General features: G+C 58.6%; 1 protein-coding gene and 1 long non-coding RNA gene across 5 annotated transcripts; one reads left to right on the top strand and one right to left on the bottom strand.

Annotated features, from left to right (window-relative positions):
• Positions 1-90: 90 nt before the first annotated feature.
• On the top strand, positions 91-10240 carry CRELD2 (cysteine rich with EGF like domains 2). 2 transcript variants are annotated; one of them, XM_033233525.1, is made up of 11 exons: positions 91-375; positions 731-813; positions 1206-1316; positions 1632-1723; positions 3059-3235; positions 3744-3908; positions 4051-4146; positions 5912-5995; positions 6797-6892; positions 7863-8003; positions 9903-10240. In XM_033233525.1, the coding sequence occupies exons 1-11, from the start codon at positions 247-249 to the stop codon at positions 9953-9955; spliced, it is 1227 nt and encodes a 408-aa protein (XP_033089416.1). In that variant the 5' UTR covers positions 91-246; the 3' UTR covers positions 9956-10240. The 2 variants fall into 2 exon arrangements, with proteins under 2 accessions (XP_033089416.1, XP_033089415.1); XM_033233524.1 differs by lacking the exon at positions 3744-3908.
• Positions 3166-4657, bottom strand: LOC117096288. Of its 3 annotated transcripts, none has more exons than XR_004442432.1 (4): positions 4512-4657; positions 4028-4138; positions 3464-3637; positions 3166-3305 (listed from the first exon to the last, which is right to left on the bottom strand). It is a non-coding gene; the product is annotated as an uncharacterized LOC117096288 (long non-coding RNA). The 3 variants fall into 3 exon arrangements; XR_004442434.1 differs by having other exon boundaries at positions 3464-3582; XR_004442433.1 differs by having other exon boundaries at positions 3464-3571.
• Positions 10241-10296: the final 56 nt, after the last annotated feature.

The following is a 10296-nucleotide window of genomic DNA, read 5'->3' as shown; positions in this document are numbered from 1 at the left end:
GACCCGGGGCCTTCCCATTGGTCGCCTCTCGTGACGAGCTCGGATTGGTCCACATCAGGCCGGGGCAGGTCCCATCCACCAATAGCGGCTCGGGGCTGGCGAGCGGGGGCGGGGCCTCGCCGGCACAGTCAAGTAGCCAAGGGGACCGGCCGGCGGGGTTCGGAGCGGGTAGGCGGCCGGGAGGCCGGAGCCGCGCGGCCGCAGGACCTGGAGCTCCGGCTGCGTCTGTCCGCAGTGATACCCGCCATGCGCCTGCCGCGCCGGGCCGCGCTGGGGCTCTTGCCGCTTCTACTGCTGCTGCCGCCCGCGCCGGAGGCCGCCAAGAAGCCGACGCCCTGCCAGCGGTGCCGGGGACTGGTGGACAAGTTTAACCAGGTGGGCAGGGGCCGGGCGGGGTCGTCCACCGTGGGCCCGGGCTCCACCTCACCCTGGATCCGGGGTTGCCCCACCTTGGGCCCGGGGTCCCCCTCACCCTAGACCTGGGGCCCCCCTCACCCTGGATCCGGGGTCGCCCCCACCGTGGGCCCGGGGTCCCCCTCACCGTCGATCCAGAGTCGCCCCACCGTGGTCCTGGAGTCCCCCTCACCCTCGACCCGGGATCCACCCCCACCGTGGACCCAGGGTTGACCCCACCGTGGGCCTGGGGTTCCCTCACCCTCGACCTGGGGTCGCCCTCACCTGGGCGGGGGGTCAGGTGGTACCAAGCCCTATGGGCACTGTCTCCTCGCAGGGGTTGGTGGACACCGCAAAGAAGAACTTTGGCGGCGGGAACACGGCTTGGGAGGAAAAGACGCTGTCCAAGTATGAGTCCAGGTGGGTGCTCTGGAGCAGCCCGGTCGGTCTTGGCCGTGTCCTGCCTTTGGTGTCTGTGTTAATAACAGGGAGACAGAACAGCCCCCGAGGCACCAGTCACCTGTCTGAGTTGCCTCGGCTTCTGCCTGAGGACTAATGGCTGGATCCCCTCTGGCCTTCCAGCTTCTGCTCTGGTCCCTACCCCCTCAACAGACAGTGGCTTTTCAAAATGTAAACTGGAACACCAGCCCCACTTGTGTGAACCGCTCCTGGCCCCTGATAGTGGGGTCCCCTTACTCTCTCTGCCTGGAATCCCGGCCCCCCGCGCCTGCACCCAGGTTGGTGTATTGGTTCGGATTTTTCTTCACTGGCTTGTGGCGCTGACCGTGAGCCCGCGTGGGCCTGTGTTTCAGCGAGATTCGCCTGCTAGAGATTCTGGAGGGGCTGTGCCAGAGCAGCGACTTCGAATGCAACCAGATGCTGGAGGCTCAGGAGGAACACCTGGAGGCCTGGTGGCTGCAGCTGTGAGTGCCTTAAAACCTCTTAGAAGATACTTTTTATTTTCCAACTTAGAATTTGAAATAACCTCAGACTTAGAAAGGTACAGGAACAGTATGGAGCTCCCACCTGCCTTGCACCCACCTTATCCCTGCATTACTGTTTTTTATCACCAGAGTCAGTGATCAAAACCAGGAAATTAACGAGAAGATTCTGTCCACACCTAGACTCTTGTTTCCTGGATCTTGCAATACTCTAGAGCCTATGTTATGTTCAGCAGCATGTTTGTATTAAAGAGCCGTGTCTGGTGGGATTCGGTGAATGTTTTCCTCCATCCTCAGAAAGAACGAGTATCCTGACTTATTGGAGTGGTTTTGTGTGAAGACGCTGAAAGTGTGCTGCTCTCCAGGAACTTACGGTCCGGACTGTCTCGGTGCGTTTCTGCTTAGGGAAATCCCATCTCCTACGTCACTTCCCCTCTTCCTCTCACAATTCTTGGGGGATGAAAGCACAGAGGGGACCTGGGGGACATCAGCTTTCTGTAGGGTCTGGGACCCTGCCGGACGGCTGCCTCCCCCATCCCCAACACAACTTGGAGCACTTCGCACCCTCCCGCTGCAGCCTCACCGCTCCCCTCACGCTTTAGTGTAAAACTCTGAGTATGTCATCCCAGCTGTGCTGTTAACTCAGGGGTTCACTGACTCAGGTTGTTCACAGCTGAGTCCACTCACCTGAGAGTCTGTCCTGACTGACCTGTCCAGGTGCTTCTCCCTGTGTGCACAGAGGTGACCACACCACGGCTTCTGTGGCTGCCATTGCAGACAGCCCAGGGCAGTAGGTGTCTGTCAGGCTGGGTGCACGGCCTTGAGCCTTAATGGGTGCTGCAGGACAGGGCTCTTCTGTGAAGAAGTGTGCAGAAACTGAAGCCACAGTTTAATGTTTATAAAAGGCAATCACGTGGTCAAGCAGGATCAGGTAGCAGAAGTTTCAGGTTTAGACCCCCGACCTGCCCCCCGACCTGCCCCCCGTCAGCCTCCTGCCAGCCTCTGCATCTATCCCTGGCGAGCACTGGAGGCTGCAGCTGATGTTCCCACTCTCCCTGCAGTCTCCGCCCCTGATGCATCAGTATCCCCATCACCATGTTTCAGCTGAGGCTGCCCAAAGCCACACAAAGTGCAGTCATGCGTAACGACCAGTCGTGTTCTGAGAAATGCATCATTAGGCGACTTTGTCATGGTGCAAACATGGCAGAGTGCACTTCACACGCCTAGGTGGTGCAGTCACTCCGCACCTAGGCTGCCTGGCAGGGCCTGTTGCTCCCAGGCCGTACACCCGCGTGGCACGTGAGGGTGCTGAGTACTGTGGGCCATTGTGACATGTGGTAAGAATGTGTCACCTGAATATATCTAAACATAGAACAGGTAATAAGGCGTATCGTGATGTCACTAGGCAATAGGAGCTGCTCACCTTTATTATCATCTTTGGGGACAGCTGTTCCATGCAGGGTCCCTTGTTGACCTAAACGTTGTCATGCAGCACGTGGCCGTAGTGAAGTCCAGGAGCCTGTGGCTTGCTCTGCTCAGGCCATCCACCGCCAGCCTTGCAGACCCCAGGAAATCAGTTTCCCCCAACACCCACTCCAAGCCTGCAGGCTCATGTACGTCCTCAGAATCGTACAGGGTTTGGGTGCAGTGCGTTCTCTCTGTGTGAGAACACCCCACCAGTCACCACCAGGTGTGCTCTGAGCATGGTTTTGTGTCCCCCAAAGCGTGCCAGGGTGGGTCCCAGAGGCCCTGCAGCGGGAATGGCCACTGCAGCGGAGACGGCAGCAGACAGGGTGATGGGTCCTGCCGGTGCCACGTGGGGTACCAGGGCCCACTGTGCACCGACTGCATGGACGGCTACTTCAGCTCACTCCGGAACGAGACCCACAGCGTCTGCACAGGTACGGGCTACGCCTGGGCCGGCCCCGGGGTGAGGCAGGATGACAACAGCCCCTTGCTGGAGATGCCTGCCTAGATGGGAGCAGGGGCCTGTTGATATCTTAACCCTGGATGTCCAGGGAAGCTTCGGGGGCCCAGAAGGATGAATGAAAGTGTCAGAGGATAGAGGCAGAGGTTGTTAGGGGCGCTTCCTGTCCCGTAACAGCCCCCAGAAGGGAGAAGCTACTCACCTTTCTCTCTAGTTCGAGGTCTGCCCCCACCTTGAGTGGTGATGGGCCACGCAGTGCACAGGTCCTGGAGGTGCCGTGTGGGCCCCGCACCGGCCCGGAGAGCAGCACCTGTCAAATCCCTGCAGGCCATTATGAGTGGCATCTTTCCAAAGGACGTTTTCTCCCTGGTTGTCACTGATATGTGGGAACACTCTGGGTGTGTTGACGTCTTGGACATGAGAGCGTGGTTGGCCGGTAACCCCCTAGGCTATCCTGGGCAGACGGACCTGTGGATCGCCAGTCAGGACCAGCCTCTCTGGTTCTTACACCCCTTGCCGTCTGTCTCTTGGATGTTGGCGTGGCATGGGGCACGCGTGGATCTGGAACACGCACACCCAGCCAGGCTACAGTTCCAGAGTATGGATAGCTGCCTTCTCCAGGTTATTAAAAACTCCTTGGAGTCCTGGTTTGCTGAGAATTTTAAATTCATGGGCACTGAAAACCCCGTGTTGCTTTTCCCCCTTAAATTCCTCACTTTTAAACGAGCCCTGTCCCCAAGCTGGCACCTGAGAGTGGGGTTCGTACCCAGGCCCGCCTTTGCCTTCCAGCCTGCGACGAGTCCTGCAAGACGTGCTCGGGCCCGACCAACACAGACTGCGGCGAGTGCGAAGTGGGCTGGGTGCTGGATGAGGGCGCCTGCGTGGGTGAGGAGGGGTCTGGGGGTGAAGGAGGGCACCTGTGTGGGTGAGGAAGGGTCGGGGGGTGGGGTCTCCCCAAGGTCCGCTTCTGCCCAGCCTCTGCGTCCCCATCCCGCCAGCTGCTCCTGGTTCACGGCCCCCCCCATCTCTGCTCATTCTGAGTCATGGGAAGGGGATCGTTGAGTGGACCCCTAGGCTCGCACACCTGTGATCCCACCATGCATGGGTCAGGAAGGATCATGGGACTTTCTTCGTACCTTCTGGACTGGGCAGGCATCGGGGCCACAGTGTCCTTGCTGTCAGGTGGCCCTGGGGCTGTGGACCTGTGGTGCCAGCTGCCCCCAGTCGGCCGACAGCGCCTGGGAACTCACCCGAGTGTGTTCCTGGGAGGGAGGCTGCCGGCAGGGGCCCAGCTGTATCCCTCTGTGCAGGTTTCAGAAGACACACGGATGGGGCATATCAGGGTGGTCCTGGCTGCACCCATGGTGGCGGAGGCTGGTGGGTCCCGGGGGATGTGGGAAGGGGCAGGGCACAGTGGCACAGCCAGGTCTGGGAGCAGGCAGAAGGGCAGGGCCATGCTGCTGGCATGTGCAATGGAAACTGCCTTTTCCCCGCAGACGGCAAGCTCAGGGTGGCAGGGGGCTGCCCACGAGCTCCTGCTGTCCGAAGGGTATGGCCCCCCACTCACACCAGTGTGACAAGCCAGCTCTGTGCCTGGCAGTGCTCAGCCAGGAGGGGGACGTCACCTCCTAACACAGGCCTCCAGGTTCTAAGTGGTGCCAGGTCTGGACATCTCCAGCATTGTGCTATGCTCACCCCACCCTGTCCCCCACATGGTGGGCATCACCTGCTTCTGCTGTGTCTCTTCCCGCCAGCCTGGCTATGGGCACAGCACTTACAAAGCCAGCCCTGCAGCACCTCTGAGCTCTGGAGAAGCCAAAGGCTCTGGCTTCATGGGGAGGCTCTAGGACTAGCTGTGGCTTTCCCACAGTCCAGGTGCCGAGTGGGCAGGCGGAGGCTGGGCTGCCCCCTCCCTCTGCAGGCCTGGCTTTTGGTTTCACCTCTTAGTGGCTTCTTGGCCTCAGGCAAATTTGGGGCTCAGGCTGGGCGTGGTGGCTCACGCTTGTAATCCCAGCACTTTGGGAGGCTGAGGCAGGCGGATCACGAGGTCAGGAGATCGAGACCCTCCTGGCTAACACGGTGTACTATCTGTACTAAAAATACAAAAAGTTAGCCGGGCGTGGTGGGGGGCACCTGTAGTCCCAGCTACTCAGGAGGCTGAGGCGGGAGAATGGCGTGAACCTGGGAGGTGGAGCTTGCAGTGAGCCAAGGTCGCACCACTGAACTCCAGCCTGGTCAAAAGAGCGAGACTCTGTCTCAAAAAAAAAAAAAGAACAACAACAACAAAAAATTGGAGCTCAGCCCCTGGCAGGTTCCACAGCTCTAGGGAGAAGGGAAAGGGATGTGGGGGCGTGAGGTGTGGAGGCTCTCACTGTCTCACCCTCACGCGATGCGTCACCATCCTCGTGGGGCCCCTGCCGCAGTTGGCACTGACTCTCTAAGGACAGGACCTGGCCGTTGCCTTATCCCCTCCCCTGCCACATGGGACCTCCGAGGAGGGCATTTGAGATGATCCCCCCCAGGGGCTGCCCTCCTCCCTGCCCTTCCCCAGCCGGTCCTGGCCGTGGGCTCTATCAGGCCAGGATCGTTCCTCTCCTGCTCCCTGGCCCGGCCGTCCTGGGCCACTCACAGCTGTGCCATTCTGTTCCAGATGTGGACGAGTGTGCAGCCGAGACACCTCCCTGCAGCGCCGCACAGTTCTGTAAGAATGCCAACGGCTCCTACACGTGCGAAGGTGGGTGAAGCGGGTGGGCCTGCACTCGGGGCTCTCCTGGGTTTCATTGCTGCCTTTGTAAACATTCGTTTATGACTTCTTAGCGTCACTTATATACATCCTGCCTGCTCTGAGAACACTTAGTGTGGCAGAATAAGTCATAGGTATTTGCTGCAGGAAAATCAGAAAATTCAAGTAAGTTAAAGAAAATTAAAAACCCACGAATTCCCTGGAGAGCGCACCCTGCTCGTGCCCCCCAGCGCCCCCGCAACGTGCCCTGTGGGATTTTCCGCCACGCCTGTCAGGTGTTTTCCACCCAGCAGCTTGTCCTGCGTCCTGTGGTTTCTCCATCATGTTCATGATTTTGGAGCATGCCGTTGTTTCATACGTTTGAAACAATGTCTATTGCTGGACATTTACGTCATAATAATTTTTCAACTGTTATCAACTGTGACTACTCTTGAAGGTAAAACTTTTCACATTCCTTATGATTTTCTTTGGATTAATTTCCAAATCGCTCCGTCAAGGGAATGTGTCTTTAGGGCCATAGTGCCCCAGAAGAGTTGAGTTGTGCCGATCCCCAGTCCCAGCAGCACGGAGGAGCCTCCGTGACAGCCCCAGGCAGTTTTCACCGTTGGGAGTGCAGACAGCGGGACCCTCAGTGAACCACTACACTGGAAGCCATGCTGGAGGCTCCCTGGCGTGTGGGGGTCCGACGCTGGCTCCCTGGCGTGTGGGGGTCTGACGCTGGCTCCCTGGCGTGTGGGGGTCCGATGCTGGCTCCCTGGCGTGTGGGGGTCCGACGCTGGCTCCCTGTTGCAGAGTGCGACTCCAGCTGTGTGGGCTGCACAGGGGAAGGCCCAGGAAACTGTAAAGAGTGTATCCCCGGCTACGTGAAGGAGCATGGACAGTGTGCAGGTCAGTGACGTGCAGGTCAGTGACGGGGTCTGTGCTGGACGCAGGTGGACCTTTCCCAAGGGACCATGACGTGAATGGCCCCAGGAGGTGCTGCCAGGGATGGGAAGCAGCTGAGACCCGTCCTGCAGACGCAGCTCCCCAGGGTCACTGCGCACTCACCCTGAAGTCCACGTGAGATGCAGAAGCAGTGGGGGTGGGGGATGGACTCTGCATGGCCGACCCTGGTGTGGATGGCACTGCTGCACCAGTCTCTCCCCAGTGGCCTCGTTCCCCAGGTCCAGAGCCTCTGCTTTCTCTCCAGCTCCTGGGTGGTGCTTGCCTCGAGGCTTAAGGCCAGGCCTGCCATGGTTGTGGGCTGCCTGGGTGAGCCTGGGTGTGGCTGGAATCCAGGTGGAGAAAGTGGGCTTCCTGACCAGGCGCAGTGGCTCATGCCTGTAATCCCAGCACTCTGGGAGGCCAAGGGGGATGGATCACAAGGTCAGGAGATCAAGACAGTCCTGGCTAAGATGGTGAAACCCCGTCTCTACTAAAAATACAAAAACTTAGCCGGGCGTGGTGGCGGGCACCTGTAGTCCCAGCTACTTGGGAGGCTGAGGCAGGAGAGTGGCGTAAACCCGGGAGGCGGAGCTTGCAGTGAGCCGAGATCGCACCACTGCACTCCAGCCTGGGCGACAGAGCGAGACTCCGTCTCCAAAAAAAGAGAAAAGAAAGTGGGCTTCCTGGGCGCATGCCAGCCTTCCGGCCTCACCTAGAGGTCTCTCCTCTGCATTTTCTACCGGTTGAGGGCCCAACTTTGAGACATGAAATTCTGCCCCCTTGAAGCCTTTCCTGACCTTTGCTCCTTTCTGTAACGTGACGTTTGTCATCGTTGTGCTTTCTTTATGTGAGTGAATCTGAATGAATGAGTTTCACAGTCTGCTGCGCATCTGCTAAGTGAAGTAATTATTAACACGGAGTCTTTTAATTTTAGATGTAGATGAGTGCTCACTAGCAGAAAAAGTCTGTGTGAGGAAAAACGAAAACTGCTACAATACTCCAGGGAGCTACGTCTGTGTGTGTCCTGACGGCTTCGAAGAAACTGAAGATGCCTGTGTGCCGCCGGCAGAGGCTGGTGAGTGGCGCCGCTCCCTCCACGCAGGCTCCCTCCACACGGGCTGCCCCCGACATGGGCTCCCTCTACACAGGCTCTCTCCACACGGGCCCCCTCCACATGGGCTCCCTCCACACAGGCTCCCCCGACACGGGCCCCCTCCACACGGGCTCCCCACACACAGACTACCCCCACACAGGCTCCCTCCACACGGGCTCCCTCCACACGGGCTCCCTCCACACGGGCTCCCCACACACAGACTACCCCCACACAGGCTCCCTCCACACGGGCTCCCTCCACACGGGCTCCCTCCACACAGGCTCCCCCCACACAGGCTCCCTCCACACGGGCCCCCTCCACACGGGCCCCCTCCACACGGGCTCCCCCAACATGGGCTGCCCTCCCCTGGACCTCAGGGCTTGCAGGTAGACTGGCTGCTTGGTCTGAAATCCACACAGACAGTGGCCTTGGGATAGTGAGAGGGGGGTTCCCAGAAGACAGGTGCATAACGCCTCTGTGTGGGCACACTTGCGCAGAGAGGTACCGGCTTCCTGAGGAGGAAGCCCCAGGTTCAAATGGAAGTGAAGGCGATGAAAGGGGAACTCTGAACCTCAGAGCTCAGCGGGCGAGGAGGAGCAGACACAGAAGAGGCAGCTGAGGGCTGGAAAAGTCATCTGGGGAAGTTGCCCAGGGTGCCACAGAGACAGGGACTGGCAGGAAGTGGTGAAGGGCAAGCAGGTTCCCCATACCTGTTTCCTGGAGCTGCCTTACCAAGAACCAGGGACTCGGGCTCCAGCTACAGAAATGTGCCTCTCACAGGTCCCCCATACCTGTTTCCTGGAGCTGCCTCACCAAGAACCAGGGACTCGGGCTCCAGCTACAGAAATGTGCCTCTCACAGATCTGGAGCCAGAAGTCAGAGGCCCAGATGCAAGCAGGCTGCTTCCTTGGGAGGCTGGGCAGGCACGTCTGTTCCGGGCCTCTGTCCTTGCCCGGGGATGCCACCTGCTCCCCATGTCTTCATGTAGTCCCATGCGGGTGTCTGTACAAACCTCCCCTCTTCGTAAGGACACCAGTCACTAATGCCCTCATGTTAACTTAGCCATCTGTAAAGACCCTATTTCCAAACAACGTCACAATCCCAGATGCTGGGAGTCAAGACTTCAGCATTTTTTGGGGGACACAGCTCTGCCCATGACAGTCCTCACAGAAGTCTAGAATATAGAGTGTGGGAAAGAAGCAGCGTTCAAGGAGATGTTGGCTAAGGGTTTTTCAGAATGAATAAGGCAGGATTCAGATTCCAGAAGCTGTTTCCTGAGCAGGACAAATAAAAGCAATTCCACATCTAGAAGCATCATAGTAAACAGCAACAGCAAGACAGGAGAACTGAGGGGTCGGCAGAGACAGACAGGCAAGAAGACAAGGCTGCCTGCCACCCTCTCGGTCCCCTCTGCCCTGGGCCGGCCCTGCCTCTTGCCCCTCCCTCCCTTCACTCTCGGTCCCTCTTGCCCCTCCCTCCCCCCCACCCTGGGTCCCCTCTTGCTCCTCCCTCCCCCCCACCCTGGGTCCCCTCTTGCCCCTCCCTCCTACCACCACCCTGGGTCCCCTCTTTCTCCTCCCCCCCCACCATTGCTCAGGCTCCCATTTTGCCGAGCTGCAAGGAACCCCTTGCCGCTCCCATCTCCACATCCTCCATGCCCAAGGCAGTGTGGTGGCTTTGAAATGCCATCTGCCTCATCTCTCATCTGCTGTGGGGGGACCCGGGGGTCGCCGAGCTGCCCTTGGACCACTGTGTCCAAGGCCTTGAGCCAGGACTGGACAGGCAGTCCCTGCACCTGCTGCTGCTGTCCCGGGAAAGGCCTCATCCCCAGGGCCCTTCGTGTTGAGCTTTGACAACCTGTGCTTATTTTCTGTCTGACAGAAGCCACAGAAGAAGAAAGCCTGACACAGCTGCCCGCCCACGAAGACCTGTAATGTGCTAGACTTGCCCTTTAAATTATTCAGAAGGATGTCCTGTGGAAAATGTGGCCCCGAGGATGTGTCCCCTGCAGTGGACAGCGGGAGGGAGAAGCTGCCTGCTCTTTAATGGTCCAAGGATGCCGTCCCCTGCAGCGGACAGCGGGAGGAAGAAGCTGCCTGGTCTCTAACAGTTGATTCTCATTTGGCCCTTAAACAGCTGCATTTCTTGGTTGTTCTTAAACAGACTTGTATATTTTGATACAGTTCTTTGTAATAAAATTGACCGTTGAAGGTAATCAGGAGAACGGATATGGGTTTGTCTCATTAATCAAGACAGACCTTTACCACTGAGTTTG

Source organism: Trachypithecus francoisi, unplaced genomic scaffold (assembly GCF_009764315.1).
Source record: "Trachypithecus francoisi isolate TF-2019V2 unplaced genomic scaffold, Tfra_2.0 Lachesis_group14, whole genome shotgun sequence".
In the NCBI taxonomy this organism is placed as follows: Eukaryota; Metazoa; Chordata; class Mammalia; order Primates; family Cercopithecidae; genus Trachypithecus; species Trachypithecus francoisi.
The sequence above is the reverse complement of the archived record's forward strand: the minus strand, read 5'-3'. Positions and strand labels throughout refer to the sequence as shown.

Excerpts from the sequence above, each read along its gene's own strand:
- CRELD2 (XM_033233525.1), top strand. The coding sequence starts at position 247 with ATGCGCCTGCCGCGCCGGGCCGCGCTGGGGCTCTTGCCGCTTCTACTG. Across the intron at positions 1,317-1,631 it reads GAGGCCTGGTGGCTGCAGCT|AAAGAACGAGTATCCTGACT; the intron begins GTGAGTGCCTTA and ends CTCCATCCTCAG. Across the intron at positions 5,996-6,796 it reads CGGCTCCTACACGTGCGAAG|AGTGCGACTCCAGCTGTGTG; the intron begins GTGGGTGAAGCG and ends TCCCTGTTGCAG.